This window comes from Thermobia domestica, chromosome 10, assembly GCF_964235325.1.
Source record: "Thermobia domestica chromosome 10, izTheDome1.hap1.1, whole genome shotgun sequence".
Lineage (NCBI taxonomy): Eukaryota > Metazoa > Arthropoda > Insecta > Zygentoma > Lepismatidae > Thermobia > Thermobia domestica.
Genome location: NC_137463.1, coordinates 108,879,751 through 108,899,471, shown reverse-complemented (window position 1 = coordinate 108,899,471; position 19,721 = coordinate 108,879,751). Strand labels below are relative to the sequence as shown.

The 19,721-nt window shown below is 33.8% G+C and overlaps 1 protein-coding gene across 1 annotated transcript in view; it reads right to left on the bottom strand.

The window, feature by feature from the left end:
- The window catches only part of LOC145662648 (uncharacterized), a 28,578-nt gene that overhangs the window by 3,177 nt on the left and 5,680 nt on the right, over positions 1 to 19,721 (bottom strand). Inside the window, exons 2-6 of the mRNA XM_081728432.1 lie at positions 11,609 to 11,947; positions 10,137 to 10,397; positions 5,592 to 5,891; positions 3,572 to 3,904; positions 1,193 to 1,513 (exon numbers count right to left, since the gene is read on the bottom strand). Coding sequence (XP_081584558.1) covers positions 1,193 to 1,513; positions 3,572 to 3,904; positions 5,592 to 5,891; positions 10,137 to 10,397; positions 11,609 to 11,947 — 1,554 coding nt within the window. The remainder of the gene's footprint in view (positions 1 to 1,192; positions 1,514 to 3,571; positions 3,905 to 5,591; positions 5,892 to 10,136; positions 10,398 to 11,608; positions 11,948 to 19,721) is intronic.

Sequence of the window (19,721 nt, the reverse complement as noted above, 5' to 3'; positions counted from 1 at the left end):
GACGGTATTGCCACTATTTAATTAGCTTTTCCGCCAACTCACATGAAGAATATTACCATTAACAGCTGTGACAATATTTAGATTTGGACACTAATATTTATGTAATAATAACTTAGTTGGACAAAATAATAGAAAAAGAGCTAAACGTAAACAATTACAAATTTTAATTTTAATTACGAATTTAAAATATAACATACAGAAAGCCAAAGGTTTGGTGGGGCAACAACTTGAAAGTTAATGGGAAAAAACAAGGAATGTCCATTTATGTGTTTTGTCGGGTGCTTTGCCCTTTCTATTTGTGACTCTTGGTACCATTTGACTGTATGCGCCATCCATGCGTAGATGTAGAATTGTCCATGTTAAATGGGCAAAAGATTTAACTAGCCCAATTCTTCTTAAAAGCGGTTTTCAATATTAAAACGCCGTTTTCTCGAAAATGCAGTTTTGTGGCATTCCTTCTTTTTACCCCTTACCCTTCATTTAAAGACGGCAATTGACACACATTTTAGTAATAATTTTATAATGAATGTAATAATTTTATAATAAATGAATGAATATTCGTCCTGCCAGTTTTCCTGAAAAAGTTCCAACAAAACGTCTTATTTGTGAATCCTTTTTTTTAATCATTTTAATTCAATCACGTGAAGATCGAATCAGCTTATGAGAACATTTAGCACTCTTTATGTAAAGGTTATAAATAGTAATTAAACTTCTTGCAAAAAGTTCAGTCTTACATTTATTGGATTTAGAAATTAGTATGAAAACAGTTTATACTAGCTAATTTGCAGCAGTAACTGTAATATTTGGCATTGTAAAGTTTTGCTTTTAATAGACTTAAGTCTGATTTGAACTACTCGCTGAACAAAACAATGTATTTAATGTAAAAATTATTATCGTTTAACAGTTTCCCCAACTATTCACTTGATTTCATCAGATTCATAGCGTCTCATGAAGCTAAGTGGATAATTAGTGAAACTGTTACACGATAATAATTTTTACATTAAATGTATTGTTTTGCTCAGTGAATAGTTTTTGCAGTAGTAATTCTTGGTGGGTTAAAGACGCTGCTATAATTGCATACATGTGCGTCCATTGTTGTATTTTCATGAAAGAGTAAGACTGAGATTCTTTCTGCAATTATAGATTTATTTTGTTCACTTTTCCTTTTCTTAATAAATAGAGTTTTACTTACTTGCACCACGAGATCCATTGTTAACATGAACATCAGTAGAGAATTCGATGTTGTTGTCCGAAAGTAGCATAGAACATTTCCATACTCCAAAGTCTGTGTTGTTGACTGATGTAATAGTTAAATTGCAATATCCGACGTCCTTCTTCAAATCAAATATGTGAGTTGTGTTGGTTCTTTCAGGGACTACATTCAATCCTAATCCGTCGGGTCTTTCTAATCGGCAACGCTTTATTGTCCTACGTGTTGATAAATTACACTCTACAGAAGCTTTCTTCCCTTCGCCAGTATTCACATTTGGTTCATTAGATTTTAACTGAAGTTCTATTGAAAAAAGAAAAAGAAAGCAAAATCAATACGAATATAAAATATGTTATCAGGATTATATAATCAGTATATTAATAGTAGCTACAACATTATAAAAGACTGTAATGCAAAGGAAACTTTCAAACACAGGATGCTAATTAGCTAAATATTATTAGTGTAATTTAAATTACCCTTGTAAAGCTTCGTTGATCAAATTCCACTTCATCCTTTATACTGTGTTCTTAATTTTTATTTGTTCTTTTAAGTATGTTAGTTTATTCCAGCCACTTTCAAATAGAGTGCAATAATTAATGATATAGATCCTCATTATTGAATAATTATTTTTATTATTTAAAATAATATTTTCTGTTACTAAATTGAATTTGATTTGTATATTGTAATGTTTCCTTATTACTAAAAGTTATGGAAAAATATTCGACCTTGGTTAGGCAAAAATACATTAAATTTTATAGGGTATAGTAGGATTTTAATTTAGAAAATTAGTGTGCCAAAAATAAAGAAAGATGGAATTTCGTTTCCTTAAGGCCACTACAGGCCAAAATAGTACATTTTTCCGTCCATGATGACATCAAACTTTAGTTTGGTCATATATGGTAGCAAGTGATATGCCATTTTTGTATGAGATGTCATCATTTGATCCAACTTTTCTATACTAAGATTAAACCAGAGAGTGTCATATGTACTTTGTAAACAGAAATAGAATCTGTGTTGTCAACCGATTATAAATGCATTCCCTACACATTCTATAGAGTATAAATTCTCTTGGGTAATGTTAAACTATTTCTAGATTGTTAAACTATTTGGATTGCTAGATAGATATCCAACATTTTCTACACTTTTGCATGTAAATTAACTCTACAAAGGCCGAGAGAATATGCAAAGGCACGTTACTAGTATGTAATAAATACTTCAGTCAAAGATTTGCTTTTAATTTTTTAATATTTGTCTTCAAAACAATAACAAAAATTGGGTTGATTTGGAGTTTTACGATCCCATTCAGGAACAAGGCTGAATGAGACGTGGACCTACAACTTAATGTGGAGTCAGAACCACAATTACTCTAGCCGGTAATCGAACCCGGTTCTCTTGCACAGTACGCTAACAATATATCCGCAAGGGTGTTCAATCACGGAAAGTTAATGAGCCTCCTTGGTGGAAAATAGTAAGGATTAAAAATTGTTTTTCTATATTTAATTTATTCACATAAAACCACTTGTACATGCTATGACCTCTGGACGTTCAATAGATCCGTACCTGTCCTCGTACATTCAGACTACTTTTGAAAAAATTTAAGGATAAACAAAATACCAACCGAACGTGCTGTTCGGTTGGATTTTAGTGGGATGGGCCTACACAAGACCATATTTGGATCTCCGAAAGTAGATCTGTCATAATCCTTTAAAGAACTCATAAATAAACTATACAAATTCCTAAGAAAATTCCGTTTCTGGACATAAGTGGACTTTGATATTTCTACAAAACATTCGGGAAAAATTGGACTCCTATCTCTTTACTATGTATGTTCAAACTTGTATTCATATTATTTAATTATATACTATATTTTAATATATTCCTGTCTGATTGTAAGAGGATAAGTTATGTTCTGCTTAAGGGCATTATACTGTGAGAGTAACATAAGAAATATTGACTTTCTGATATATCTTTGTGCTCAAAATATTCATTGAATTTAACTTCAATAATTCACACTATCAATTTCTTCTTAATTAACAATTGCGCGAAATCTCTAATCGCCCTATTGTATTTATAGCAGATATATATATTTTAAAACAAAATATATTTTGAAAAAGTTATAATATACTGATCAGCAAATATACGTAACTATTATGAATAGTTTCAATCCATATGGATGACCTGTTAAGGAGAGACATTCGACGAAAATATAACTCAAGTTCCAATTTATCATTCTCATGTCATGATATATGTCAAGACTTGCATTCACAGGAAACTTCAAGATAAAATTCAGAAAATGTACCCTTAGGTATGGTCCCATCACTATGATCTTAAATCACCTTCAAAGATCTCTTTGCTTTTTACCTTGTACAGTAATCATGTCCGTTAGTTCTTCACTTTGAATTGTAAGTCCAACAGAACATTTCCATTTTCCTGCAATTTTTTCTGATACATTGAAGATTGTAATACCACATTCTCCAGCGTTCAATCCCTCTCCACTGGCTAAGTACGTATACTGAGTTCCGTTAATAGTGTGATTGCTTCCATCTTGTATCACATCGAACTTCTGGTCGTTAGGAGTGGAAAATCGACAGTACTGTATACGAGACAATACTCGACACGCAATGCTCACGTTTTCTCCAACGACAAATTCTACCGGGCTCTTAACTGCCTTCAGTTGAATCTGTTGATATATACCTAAAAAGAAAAGGAGAGTTAAATTACTTTTTTTATGTATTCAGTACAAAGTGAACACTTAATGGTATCTCCAGTAATTTAAACTGAAATGGGATAAAATAGAGTTAGTAAGAAGTTTCTTTCACAAACTTCAGCCAAATAGCAATGATTGAAACAATAATAATTAATTATAAGAAAATTACCAACTAAGCAAATTAATATTCTTGTCAGAATGTTAAGGTAAATAAATTTCCTCAAAGCAAAATGATTTTAAGATCAAAATTTAAGTTTAAAAAAGGCATTTTCTAAAATATCATTTTCAAAAGAATATAATTAAAGTTGTATTTAAAATAAACTAGTAGAACCCCCTAAAGTTTCACCCACACCAAGTTAAAATATATTAATTTGTTTTCATATTGATTACGATATATTATAGATAAATATTTTATTATGTTTATTATTATTATTATTATTATTAGTAGTAGTAGTAGTAGTAGTAGTAGTAGTAGTAGTAGTAGTAGCACGGTGGTAGTACTAGTAGTGGAGATTTTCGTTCCCTCGTGAAGGTACAGGTTTTCATCGTAGACACGTCGTTAGCATTTGCTAACTATATGACTAAAAACTACGTACATCGAGAAACTCAGAAACAACTGCATCAAGATCATATATCAATCAATTAAAGATCAAATCATCTGGCTGGCCATAGATCTTCGTTCATTGTAACGTCATGGAATCTAGTTTGTTTCGATTTTAATACTAATAGTTACAGTTGTGGTTTGCTCATTTGAGCCTTACATGGAAAAAACACAAATAAAAATAATAATACAACTGTAGTAGTTTGAAAATTTTTTGATTGCAAATACCAGTCAAACACTGACTTAATGTCTTTTTCAATGTTTTAAAAATACAATCGTACACAAATATTGAACTCGTATTCCACATTTCTGGTGTTTTGTTCTGAACTCTTCCTCTGAATTCTTTTCTTTTCTTTCTTTTTCAGTTTAACGTCTCACAATTATACCGTTTAGGGTCAAGAAAACTGATGATTTATGAAAGTTAATAATTATAAAATTATTTTTTTGTGCTCTCCCACTTGGAATCGAACCTAGGATCACGTGCAACAAAGGTTCATGCGCTATCCGCAAAACCAGTGTGGAAAGTTTGAGAGCTCTGCAACACAATCTAGCTTATAGAAAAAAAATTACTAACTTAAGTTACCTACAATATTATGGAAGTTACTTGTATAGTGCAAGCTGTTTTCCAGTTTGTCTGATAATCTTTCTCGCTATAACAAATACGCCATATAAAACCTTACATAAATTAATTGAATAAGCTCTGTGACCTAAGAAGTTCTGAAGTTCTTGCCTCAGAAACTAACGCTAGACTTTGAATTCTATTCTGGGCAAATCTAAACCATTCATTGCTTTGTTACCATTTACATAGTATCCTGCTTTATTATCCTTGTGATTATTACTTAATTACTGAATGGACTAGTTCCCAGACTTCTCATATCGATTTCTATATACCCCCTTCGCATTTTCTATGATATGGACGTGTCTGGATGATTTTAGCTATCTCGAATACACTATTCTATCCGTGCAATATTCACTAACTTCAGGGTACTGTGAAGGTCTGTGTAATAATATAAAGTAAATAATATGTTGAGGGTAACAATAATAACAAATAGGTGCTATAGTTTAATACTTACCTTCAGGTTCTTTCGTTACCATTGGATAAGTGACAAGGTCTCCAGAATCCACAGGAAAAACACACTTCCAACGTCCAACGTGTTCCATTGCGTAATTCACAATTGTTATACCACATTCTCCATTTTCCAAACTAGAACCAAATTGTTTAGTGTTATTGCTACTGACTCCGTCCTTTATATAGTATCCTTTCCCAGTAGGGTCCACCATAGTGCAATTTTTGAAACTTGCTGTCCGTCTTGATTTACAAAGAATGTTTAAATCTTTCGATGAATACGTGACGTTATAAGCGACTAGCTCCTCTAATAAGTAAATAAATAAAATAATGTAACATTGATAGATATTTATTACTGCACTTTCGTATAATTATTTCAAAACTATGTGATGAAAAAATGTTTCTCAAAAATATCGCGTCTATTGCACAGAATGAACAAATAAAGCATCTAACCTTTTTACTGCAATTTGGACAGAAATATTTAGTTTCTTGAATATTTAATAGAATATTAGTACAAATAAAATTAGTGTGAAACTAACATATTTTTCAAATAGGATTATTCCAAGCAATTGTTATAACTTTACTTTTTGTAATTCCTGAACATCATTGGCGTTTAACGGGTAAAACAATTAAATCCACCAAAAAATTACACATTTCCCAATCTATAGATCTTATTCAACTAAAGAAAATGAATGATTGTGTGTAAATCCTCAGGCATAGTCTTCGAAAAATTCGAGAAAATTAACTTGTTTGAAAATCCAAGAAACGATGCTGTACAACACGACGCCACCAGTTAAGATGAAACTGGCACTAAGCAAGCTTTTCATTATGACAGAATCAAGGTGACAATTCACAGTAATCCATACTTGCTATCCATATTGGTTGACAAAAAGTGCTTAAATACTTTGATGCGTATGAGACACCATCAAGTACTGTATTCTCTAATACACAAATAAATAATAAGTGCAAGAATATATCATTATTAGTTATTTGTTATGAGATAATATACAGCTATTAAACCGTAATGAAACAAATATGTTTCTCAATAACATTGAGAACGTTTAAAAATTTACCGAAAGAGATTGCATTAGTTCGCAAAATAACATCCATGCTCTTTATAAATATGGTAAATAAATAATCACCAATCTTAACAAGTGCATTTGATGTCTCATAGATATATATAATACTTTTAAAAATATTGAAATAATTAAGTTTTCGGGAATAAATATTTTCTTTAAGTGCATACCCCAACTACTTTACTTTTCCACTAATATCACGTGTACGGCATAGATTATGTCTCAGCTGTAACTAAAGGACCTGAATTACGTACTACGTTGATCAAAGTACAATGGTTCGCTCTGCTAGTGGCTATTGGTTATATTAATAACTACGCAATCATGAAATATTATACTGAAACTGATTCTTATAAGCATTAACAATAGTTTATCCTTACTACTGAAGTCTTGTTTTGGTCCATTATAGCCGAATGGTTACCATAATCGCTTTTCTGTAAGTGGTACAGGGTCATGGATCGATTGCAAATAGTGACAGTTTTTCTGGCGTTGGCCTAGCTTTGGGCAATTTGAATTTTGATGCTAAGCTCTAATGTCAGTGAGTTCAGTTTTGGTATAGTCACTAACACAGCAACTACCCAAAGTTTTTCTGCACCATGTTAATTTCTTATACTGTGTTACCTTTCATAATCGTAATCAATCCAAAGGACAAAACTTGTGGATCGCTACACAACGCAATTAATGCAATAAGTGTTAACCCTATCTAGGTATAATTTGTCGCTTTACCGAGTATTTGCTAACGTAGTCCCTATCAGAAAAGTAAAATGTAAAATTCTGATTGATAGTCACAGGTCGATGCTATTGAATAAATGACGACAAATTGTTGATTGGCCAACTACTACACTTTAAATTACGTTGGCCCAACACATTTTCAACTTTATTCCTGCAGCTACCAATTTCCAACCGTTCCGACAATTAACCAAGTATGTTGCTAAGAATAGTACCGTATTTAATAATAGATAGATAGATAGAAAGATAGATAGATAGATAGATAGATAGATAGATAGATAGATAGATAGATAGATAGATAGATAGATAGATAGATAGATAGATAGATAGATAGAGGTATATTTATAGGTATAGATATAGACACGGTATATATTAATCGCATTATAAATTCACATTCAATGTTGTGTTTCTTTATAATTTACGCATGACCCTCATTTGACATCTTGGTATGAACAATGTGTAAAAATATAATGAATTCCATGCCATTAAATTCGTGATTTAGACCAAGTCTTATGTTTTTTTTATCAACGAACAGCAGCATGGAAGTTCCTGTCTTATATAGCCTCGATGTTGAAGAGGGGACATATTAATCACTTAATTAACATCACATTAAACTTTGGATGATCCATATAGATTCAAGCAAAAATATTCTCTTGAAAACGAAAGAGAAAAATGAAATGAAATGAAATCTTTAAGTTTTACGTCTCACGGTTATGCCGGTTAGGCTAAAGGAGACGGTGATTATGAGAGATGAGTGAAATGGTGGAATGAAGAAAGTGGGAGGAAACGGGAGAACCCCGAGAAAACCCACGTGCACGGTGTTTGTCCACCACAAAGTTCACTTGGCGGGGGCTGGGATCGAACCCGGGACCCCAAGCACCAGAGGTGAACGCTCTACCACTGAGCCACTGCGGCCCCAAGAAACGGATAGAAATTATGTATGTGGGTCTATTATAATTTATCGATGAAAATTCTTGTCCCTAGGCAGACGGAGAAAATTCAAACGAAGAAAAATAGTGACTTATTGACTCATTACATAAAACAAAATTATCTTATTTTCAAATTATCATTCATGGTTCATTTATTGGCCAGGAAGCACGCGCGATACGAAATCTGCGGCAGCCACCATAGTCAAGCTTTCTATTCTGTATAAAATGCCTTCTCCCTTCATGACAATTATGGTCAAATATTTTTAAAGTTTTCTTCATGTTTTATGGAAATGTTTTATCCGAAACCCATAGTAACTTGTATGCCTAGAAGCTTAATCATAAACAGTGTTCCCTTCCTTATGTGTGTGAGTGTAACTCAGATTTGATTCCTCGTAGGGTTCAAAACTCAATGTTTTAGTGAGTTTTATAAGCAATGAAATCTCATTTTTGGGTACAACCTCTTACGAAAAGAGATCACACAAGTAACAAAACACTGTAGAGAGCTTAGTGTATAGTTTTATATGTTCTTGTATCTATATTTACACTAAGTAGTGTGTGCAACACTGTGTTAGGATTATGTGTCACCGTAAACAGAAGCTTGACAACAATAGATGTAGCAGCCTGTAATTTTTACATAAAAATACACACATAAATCAATAATCTGTTCCAGCAGATTAAAAATTATTAACTATTGTTGGAGCGGAATTTTAGCGCCCTAAAAAATTTTCTGTCGCTTTTCTCGAAAACTACGCATGAAAATTTACTCTTTAGCATGTCATTTTGTTCAGGCTGACATTATATATCAATCGATATGCGTCTCATCTTTGAACATTATTATAGTTAAATAAAAATGAAAATTTGGGACCAAACCATAGTTTTGGGCTATGCGTTATGAACCATACTGTGAACTGTTGTCTAGCTAGTGTCTAATGAGAAGCTTAGTGTGTGTGTGTGTGTGTGTGTGTAGGTGTGTGTGTGTGTTTGTGTGTGTGTGTGTGTGTGCGTGTGTGTGTGGTGTGTGTGTGTGTGTGTGTGTGTGTGTGTGTGTGTGTGTGTGTGTGTGTGTGTGTGTGTGTGTGTGTGTGTGTGTGTGTGTGTGTGTGTGTGTATGCAAAAGAAAACATGTTTAAAGATGAGATATACATCAATCAATAAAACTGAACAAAATTATACGAGTGAGTGGAAAATATCATGACTAGTTTGCGAGAAAATGATGAAAACATGAGTTTCTTTTGTTAAATTAAAATTCATGCTGAACGATACCTACGTCATCTATTAAGTAGTGGTGCTGAAATATATATATATACAGTGGCGTATCCAGGATATGATCAAGGGAGGGGCTAAACCATAGTTTGCAGCTTTATCCAGTGTAAAGCAGGATTGAAGCCCACTTTATCCAGCGTATACCTGAGCGTCGATGGGGGCTCTAGTCCCTACAGTCCCCTTGGATCCGCGCCTGTAATATATATTAGTACTACTACTTAATAGATGTCTTGGCTATCGTTCAGCATGAAATTTAAGTTAACAAAAGAAACACTTGTTTTTTTCATTATTTTCTCGCAAACTATTCATGAGTTTTCCACTCACTCATATAATTTTGTTCAGCTTTTTTGATTGATATATATCTCATCTTTAAACATCTTTTCTTTTATGGATCCTATTAATTTTGCACAATATATTTTCTTTCACCGAATGTAATGATCAAATAATTATGTATTTGTTTCTTTTATTCTCTATCAAAATAATCAGTTATCAAGGAGTTAAAAAAAATGTAAAAGCATAAGTCCACATATTTTGAATTGAATTTACATAAATACTCACCATAGAAAGTCATCTTTCCTTGTACAATATCTTCTTCTATTTTGTAGTTCCTCCCTACATTGACAGTATAAGTATAATTTCCAGGCACAGCATCAGCCGAGTTAATCTCCATCTCGCACTGATCATTTTCCACTGGAATAGTCACATCATTAAAGTTGGGCAACTCGAATCTGCAGTAAGAAGCATCTTTGACCTTAATTATAGCTTTCTCTGACTGGCCAGCCAAATATCCATCATTTACGAAAGTAGCAGGTGTTGGATCTTTCGGAAATCAAAAAATAGAAATGACATTATAGGTAAGTAAAACACTATTATTAATACAGAATTAAAACTTCATGGACCTTATGCAGAGTCTTTCTGACGTGTGATTAGTGCCGTACTAATGAGTTCGACTAACATATGTTTCATGCAGTAGTCAGGCCTTTAGTATGACGCTAATCTTACGTTAAAACGACTCTGCATAATGGTGGCTTATGTTTAACTACTCACTAACATCAAGATAATTCAGTATTGGTTTAGAAAGCAAGAAAAACTTATAGATTATGTTTGCCAATTGATTCATGCATTATCAAAGAGAATATTGTTCATTATTTAAATTATGAATATTTATATACATAAAATAATTACAATTGTCTACAACTGTTTTATCTTCTTTGTTGTACTGTCAGTAGGTAACTTGACTTCTTTATAATGAAAACCTGGCAATAGTTTGTCTGTCATTAAACTTTACTCTTGAACATACTAAAATAATATTGGAAAAATGCTGTTATATTGGCCAACTCCTAGCTGTTGCTCGCACTTTTCTGTTCTGTTGGACAAGTAAGCAATTTTTGAGATACATAACTCTCTCGTGTCTAAGTAGTTAACATAACAACCAATTATTTTTCAAGGTGAATGTCTGGTTGTTATAACAGGTTGGTTTGATTCCTAATATACTGTATGAGTTCCTCATATTATGAAGAAATAGTTACATTATGAGTTATGTGTATTTTTAATCTGTTAGTACGAGAGTTTTGCCTTCCTCAAAAGTTTTGAAGTATTATGTCACAGTAATCCTAATTATATCATAATGATTGTTCCCGCTGCATGTGTCGTCATCTTTCCTGACTTTAACGAAACTCACGACAAAATCAACGAAATTATCGTTAGTTCTAAATCTAGTGTGAGAGAAACTTATTAATTAAGAGGTGAATCATTGCGTATCCATCTAAAGAACTTAAGCTCGATTCCAAACTACATCTTCTTCAGAAAATAGTAAGACAAGGTATCCCACTTCCTTAGCTACCAACTATCCATTCATGGTTTTTGATCTTTTTACTATTGCACTCTACTGTAACATTGTATGGGTTTTATTTAATGGATGGTTTTCGTTAGTTTGAACCCCTGTTTGCCGTAAATTAATTGGTTCAAAAATTTTATAGATTTTGTATTAAGGTTCTTCCATGATTTTCAAATATATGAGTATAACTCACCAATTACTTTGATATGTCGCGAAATTGGACTGTAAGATCCAATGGGCTTTGCTAGAACCATTTTCCACTCTCCTGTGAAAGTGTTGTCTTTGATGTATATGTTGATGCCACAGATATTGTCTTCATTAACACATTGGACTCCTGGAATTGGTGTAGGAGAATCCCTACCCAAAGTCTTGCGAACAGCAACACCGGGACAGGAATACGTTTTATTAGAGAGCTGTGCTGGAGCCGTGTAATTGCAAGAGATCGAAGCGTTTTCAACGGCAGGAAACACAAACTTCAAAGTAACAATTTCTCCTGTTCCCACGTTTATATCGCCTTTCGGAAACAAAAGGTCTGCAAAAGAGGCAAAAAATAAACAAATTGTTATATAACTTTCTAAAAACATATCTTCATTACCTGAAAAACATCTTGAAAATAAACTACTGTTTCCTCCTAAGCCCTAAACAATATGAGTAAACCAAATTCTGCAATAAATAATAACTTAAATGCGTGTGATTTTAGTATCATATAATCTATATGGATGAAAATCTGGATTGGGAACAATTTTGGGTTTCCAATTTTCATTTTGTATATTTGAAAGTGCATGGCCTACTTATTTTACATATTTCAGTTCATAATGCTGCATGTTTACACAATAGATTCAGGTTGAAATCGCAGTAAATTTGTTTTATATTGGTTTAAGTTGTCAAATTCAATGATTTCATCAATCAGGTCTTAGTACCCATTCATACTTTATATTCAAGCAATTATTGACCAATTTTCTTGGCGTAGTCGAACCGGCACACTTTTTATTTCTCTGAATAACTGTAGCAGTATAGTGTTCAACGAAGTGATAGTTGTGATTGATGCATATCGCTTTAAAATTTACGACGAAAAATATTAAATGCATTTGCATGTCCCTCAATATCGAAATAAATGTGGTCCCTGTATGATTGTGCATGTAATATATGGGTAAGCACTTAACCCGGGAAAAGCAACAGTGGTTAAGTTCAACTTAAACGTTTATTTTTATGAATAACTGTAATATATTAACAATGAAAATTAATGCTTAGAGCATTCTTTATGATATACAACTATATTTTACATTCAATCATAGTGTAGCTTAACTAGAAACAGATATTGAATGGTTTTAGAAAAAATACACGTTGTAGTCGTCTTATCTTTCAATTCGCAATTGTTGCTAATTTCTTGAAACAAAATCACGCTAGCTCAACCCCCCCCCCCCCCCGCGACCAAGTTACCGTACCAAACAGCATTCGTTGAGATTGAAGCAAAAATATTGCAAAAAAACAGGTATGAAAATAAAAAGACTAGCGTTTGGTGAGGAACTTCCAATCATTTAATTAACATTAGAGAAAAATCGAAAATTGAGCAACAAATCAAACGTTACCTTAGTATCTTCAAAGACATTTAAACACTTGAAATTGATTAAGATGCTTAGTTCAAATTAAGAGTTACAAAATCTACTAGTGTGCAATTGCCAACAAAATAAAAGCAAATTATTAACAGATTAATAAATGAGGAAAGAAAATTATTATTGAATTTCTGGAGGACATTAACTCGAGACTGTGCAGGGAAAATGAACGAAACGAAACTAAGGTAGTGTCCAAAAGTGCGTAATGCACACTTCCAGCATGAATGCTCGGAGTCTACAAATGGAGTACACACTAGATAGTGTACACTTCGCCAAATAATCTTTTGATCCGTACTTCGTTACAGCGCCTCATCTTGGTTGAACATGGAACACGGATAACAAAAAAAGGGAGAATTTCGCGTGCTAGAAAAAATAAGCTAGTGCTCTTTTTAGATGAATAGATTTCAGTTATATTTAGAATTGAACTTTTTTAAATTTCAGTTATATTACAGATAAATATATAGAACAAATTGACAATATAGGGCAACCCTAAAATGACTTAAGAGTTTCTTTCATGTATGGTAACAGCTTCAGCTTTCAGCACCTGCACATATTTGTCATTTCGGATCTTTCACGCGCAGATTATCAAGAGTAAAGGCAGTAACTACATACAAATCGTGTTATGTACACAATAAACTAGTAACAGCATAAAAAAAGCAGTAAACTATTGGCGACGTTCTTTTTTATTAGGCATGCTTGTGCGAGGGAATATTTATTAATTCACCGGGAAGAGAGTAGTACTGGAGGTTAGGGTACTGATGACACTGTTGCAAAGTAACTTAAGGAATTTCATTGCAAACCAAAGCAGGCAACTTGCAAGAACGTTAGGACACTGAAGGTACTGATGGGAGAACTATTTACAACGTGGCGCAAAACTAGTTTGAGTTCATATTCCTGTGCAGTAGATTACACAACAATGACACTATAGTTGTGATAGTTCTACCATTTTGCTTCAGCTACAGGCATACTGATTGGACTATTTCTACCATATTGCGCTAATGATTAAGTTCCTTAGATGTTACTTTTTCTTTGTGAAGCTATAGATTTTACCCGTGAATCATCGATATAGATCTTCAGATTCTTATTCTGCACCAAAAGTTAATATTGACAATGAATCACAAGGAAAAGAAATGGTGCAGTTGAACATGAAGACAAAAATTTACAGAAGAAGCAATCATGTCACTATGAAATACTAATGTATAAAGATCATATATACTGAAGGTGGATAACCCTAATTAAAGTAATGTGGAAAAATGACAAAAAAAATATATAAGATTACTATCTTGAAAGCTTGTTTAAATGGAGTCCTGTACATTGTATACACTTCAATACTTAGACCTACATGCACTTCACTACGCTTTCGGTACCCTATATATCCGTTGATATACTCCCGTTCTCTGCCACGCTTTCTACTGCGAAAATGGTTACTCAGTTATGAAACAAATCACCCCATCCAAGTGTAACTATGAAAAAAACAACTAATATAATAAGAATTTTGTGAAAATTTAAAAAACTGTTTTATGAAGAAAAAATACAGTATGTTAAGCAATTGTTCAACTTTACGGAAGAAATTACTTCTTCATAGTCGTTTCATAGAGAGTACAGTAACGGGATTATCTGAATTAAGAGAAATTTGTGAAATCTTTTATGTTGGCCCGCACATGCGTGCCCAACAAGCTTTCCCACATTTTTCGGCATAAATCGTTAGTTCCTCGTTAGTTCCCGTTAGTTCTTACAAAAGTTCCGTTAGTTCCGAGATTTCATACAAATTAGAGCATAAAGAAAAATGTGTGGATAGGCTAACTTCACATGTGAAGTTGGCGTATCCAACAAGCTTTCCCACATTTTTCGGCATAAATCATTAATTCTTCGTTAGTTTCCGTTAGTTCTTACAGAAGTTCCGCTAGTTCCGCGATTTTGTATAAATTAGAGCATAAAGAAAAATGTTTGGGTAGGCCAACTTCACATGTAAAGTTGGCGTACCCAACAAGCTTTCCCACATTTTTCGACGTGAATCGTTAGTTCCTCGTTAGTTCTCGTTAATTCTTTAAAATGTTCCTTTAGTTCCGCGATTTTGTACAAATTAGAGCATAAACAAAAATTTTGGGGTTGGCTAACTTTATATGTGAACTTTGCCTACAGAACAGGTTTTCCCACATTTCTAGACATAAACTATCAGTTCATCGTTATTTCCTATTAGTTCTTACTAAAGTTTCGTTAGTTCCTCGATTTTATACAAATTAAAGTATAAACAAAGCTGTGTAGTTAGGTTAACTTCGCATATGAAGTTGGCGTACCCAATAAGCTTTCCCACATTTTTCGACATGAATCTTTAGTTCATTCTTAGTTCCCATTAGTTCTTACAAAAGTTTCGTTACTTCCACTATTTTATACAAATTAGAGTATAAATATAATTTATAGATAGGCTGATTTCACACGTGAAGTTTGGGTCAACAAGTTTTCCCAGATTTTTCGAAATGAATCATTAGTTCCTCGTTAGTTCACGTTAGTTCTTACAAAAAGTTTCGCTAACGTAACTTTTGTAAGAACTAACGGCAACTAAAAAAGAACTAACGATTCATGTAAACTGATTTGTTATGCCAAGTTGACATGTAAAGTTAGCGTACCCATTAACCGTTTGAGTTCCAGTGACATTCATGTGCGTGTCATAAAATGCTATATCACGCACATAGGAAGATGACATCTGGAACGCAAAGGGTTAATTTTTATTTACATAGAATTTATATAAAATAGCGAAACTAAAGTATCTTTAATAAGATCTAACGAAGAACTACCGACTCATATCGAGAAATCTGCGTAAGTTTCTTTGGTACGCCAACATTTGAAGTTAGCGTACCCACCAATGTTTATTTATACTGTAATATGTATATATATATATATCGCGGAACTAACGGAACTTTGGTAAGAACTAAAGGGAATTATAGAAGAACTAACGAATTACGTAGTAAAATGTATTTAAGCTGCTTGAGCACGCCAGCTTAACATATCAAGTCAGCCTACCCACCAATTTCACTTATACTCTAATTTGTATAAAATATCGAAATTGACGGAAATTTTTGTACGAACTAACGTGAACTAACGAGAAATTAACGATTCATGTCGAGAAACCTGGGAATTCTGTTGACCCAAACTTCACATGTGAAGTTAGCCTATCCATAAATTATATTTATGCCCTAATTTGTATAAAATCGCGGAACTAACGGAACTTTTGTAAGAACTAACGGGAGCTAACGAGGAACTAACGATTCGTGTCGAAAATGTGGGAAATCTTGTTGGGCACGCCAACTTCACATGTGACGTTAACCTACCCACATATTTTTATGCTCTAATTTGTACAAAATCGTGGAACTAATGGAACTTTTGTAAGAGCTAATGGGAACTAAAGAGGAACTAACGATTCATGTCGAAAAATGTGGGAAAGATTGTTGGGTACGCCAACTTCGCATGTGAACTTGGCCTATCCACACATTTTTCTTTATGCTCTAATTTGTACAAAATCGCAAAACTAACGGTACTTTTGTAAGAACTAACGGAAACTAACGAGGTACTAATGATTTAAGCCGAAAAATGTGGGAAAGCTTGTTGGGCACGCCAACTTCACATATGAAGTAAGCCTACCCATTATTTCATAACATATTCTGTGTATAATTTCTTTAAAATCGCGGAACTAACGTAACTTTAATAAGAACTAACGGGGACTAACGAGGAACTAACGGTTCATGTAGATAAAAGTGGGTAAGCTAATTTGGGTAGGCCTACTCACAGACCTTTTCGTAACACAGATGTTTAGATTTGGCCATACAAGAAAATGATATCATTCGATACGGACCGTGTCCATATCCATACTTATTAATCATTACATAAACACCTACAAGATAGATTCAAACTATATGATCTACATATAGGTGTTGCTAAAGTTTAAGATATGTTAAATATCTTGAAAATTAAAAGTAAGGAAATTCCTTTTAATATAATAAAGATTAAAAATAGGGAAATCTATGTTGGGCGGGGCATACGGACAAAATCTCGCGGCCGAAACCTCGCCGCCCAAAATCTCGCCGGCCAAAACCTCGCGGGACAAAATTTAGCCGGGCCAAAACCTCGCCGCTCAAAACCTCGTGGGACAAAATCTCGCCGGGCCAAAACCTCGCGTTGCCAAAATCTTGCCGGGCCAATACCTCGCGTTGCCAAAATCTCACCGGCCAAAACCTCGCCACCCAAAACATCGCGTGGCCAAAACCTCGCCGCGAATGAATCGGGTTATTCCCGTTTCCTCCCACTTTCTTTATTCGATCATTTCCTTTATCCTGGTCATCTACGTCTCCTTTAACCTACAGGATATAATCAAGGGACGTCGTAAAACTCATATATTATTTCATACTTTCATAAATGTTATTAGATTTTTGTTAAAATTTTAAGTTTTTGGATGTTCCAAAGTTCACGAAACTAACCCCGTTAGTTGTCATTAATTTCCTTATGCAGACTTTCTTTCCCTATAACCAGTTTAAAAACATCCTGTCGCCTACCTTCACATTGAAATCCTCTAATACAGAAATAGAATTTTCATATGGCATCGCGGGACTTGGTCAAATACTTCCTCTGAAACAGCGTCTTTTATACCGTCATCCTTATCATCTGTTGGAACATTTACATTTCGGTCAGGCGAGATTTTGGGTATGGTGATATTTTGGGGCGCGGGTTTGGCAAGGCGAGGTTTTGGCCCGGCGAGATTTTGGACAGGCGAGGTTTTGGCCCCGCGAGATTTTGGCCCGCGACGTTTTGGCCAGGCGGGGTTTTGGCCAGGCGAGATTTTGTCCCTCGAGTTTTGGGAGGCGATGTTTTGGCCAGGCGAGGTTTTGGTCCGCGAGGTTCTGGCAGCGAGGTTTTGTACCCAAACCGTTGGGCGGAATATGTTATGAATGTAAAAGAAGATTGTTGAGAGAATAAAGAAGGTATTTATATTATGTATGATGGTGTTGTAGACTCTAATTATGACAGTTGCATATTGAAACAATTTGAAGGTGTCTATAATTGAAAGTTTCATTAAACTGTGTTCAACTGAAGTTTCATATGCTAATGAGGTTTAAAGTTATTGTATCAGCAGTGATACAGATAGAGAATAAATATAATTGTATGTGCAGCTGTACGTAATTTCGGACGAAGTGCATTTGTTAGCATAATATATTTGTGAAGTGGAATAATAAGTTTCCTGAATATAAAAGATTTATTATGTTACAAATAGTTCTACGGTAAATATATATACTAGTAGAATGTCCGTTCTTTGCAGGGGGAGAATACCTTTCATTTTGGACATAAAGCACTGAATTTGGAATTAAACTGCATCGGAAATGTCTGTTCGTCTCAGTGATCCCAAAAAATATGGTTTCGACACTGATATCGGTCATTTTCGATCATTTTTTAAACATTTTTTCCACTCTCCCTCCCGTAAGTTGCGCCGTCAAAGAGAAATGATAAAATCCATTCCAGGTCCAAACTTCATCTATGTTGAAAATTTGATCGAGATCGGATGGTGGTTCAAGAGATATGAAGTCACAAACATAGTCACTTACATTCATATTATATATATATATATATATATGTATATGTATATTAGTGTATCGAATAGAGGTCCTAAAAATTATTACTGATAAATTTAATGAAGTGGGAATCTCTGATTATGACATGGACAATCATGTACCTTAATGAGATTTCAGAATATCATTTTGTATGTCTTTTAAAATTGTTTCTGATAAATTTAATAATGGAATATTAATCTGTGATTGTGATTTAAAATACTATATTGAAGTCTTAATATCATTTGGGTGAGGATTTTAAAATGATAAGATAAAGAAAAAACTCTCCAGTTGTTATCTGTTTATTAAGTGCTATGTTAACAAATTCTGTGCAATTTCCGGTTTATAGGTGACTTATACATGAGATACTTGAGTATTTTACTTTATCACGGAAGTATAAGCAGCATCCTGTATTTTAAAGGGGTTTAGTTTACCAAAACTCCTTTATATAAAGGTAATCAAGAAAGTTCTGTCCTAATTTCACCCATTACCTTCGAACATCGATATGTTACTTAACACGTACCTCGCAGATTAAAAATAGTCCCCATCAGTACCAATGACCTACTGTCAACGTTCTCGAAGGCCATGGATCCGTGAAGCGAAGAAGGTATAAAATGCATTTTGCACCTCTACTAGGGATTTGAACTGGCGCCCTCTAACGTGATTGTCCAAGAAATGGAACAGGTGATAATCGGACGGTGCAATGTCCGGAGGGTATAGCGGATGCGATAGTGTTTCCCATCCAAGGTGTAGAATGGTGTCCCGGGTCATCCTAGCCACGTGTTGCTTAACGTTGTCCTGTAACAGGGGGACCCCTTTTCGATTCAGAAGTGCTTGCTTCAAAATTTTGAGTTTTTCTCGATCAATTAAGCATACTAACAATATATTCCATTTTTACTCTGATCTGTCTACTAAAACTTGAAGTGGTGTAAATCTACTACCATTTGCGGTTTCAATATTAATTGAGAAAATATCACGTCATGCAAACCAAACTATTTGTGGTATGGTGTACACGTGACACTGCTAGTTATTAATGGTTATTGATATGTTGCAAAAGTTGAGGATGATCCTCATTCTTAAAAATAGTAGAATTGTTTAG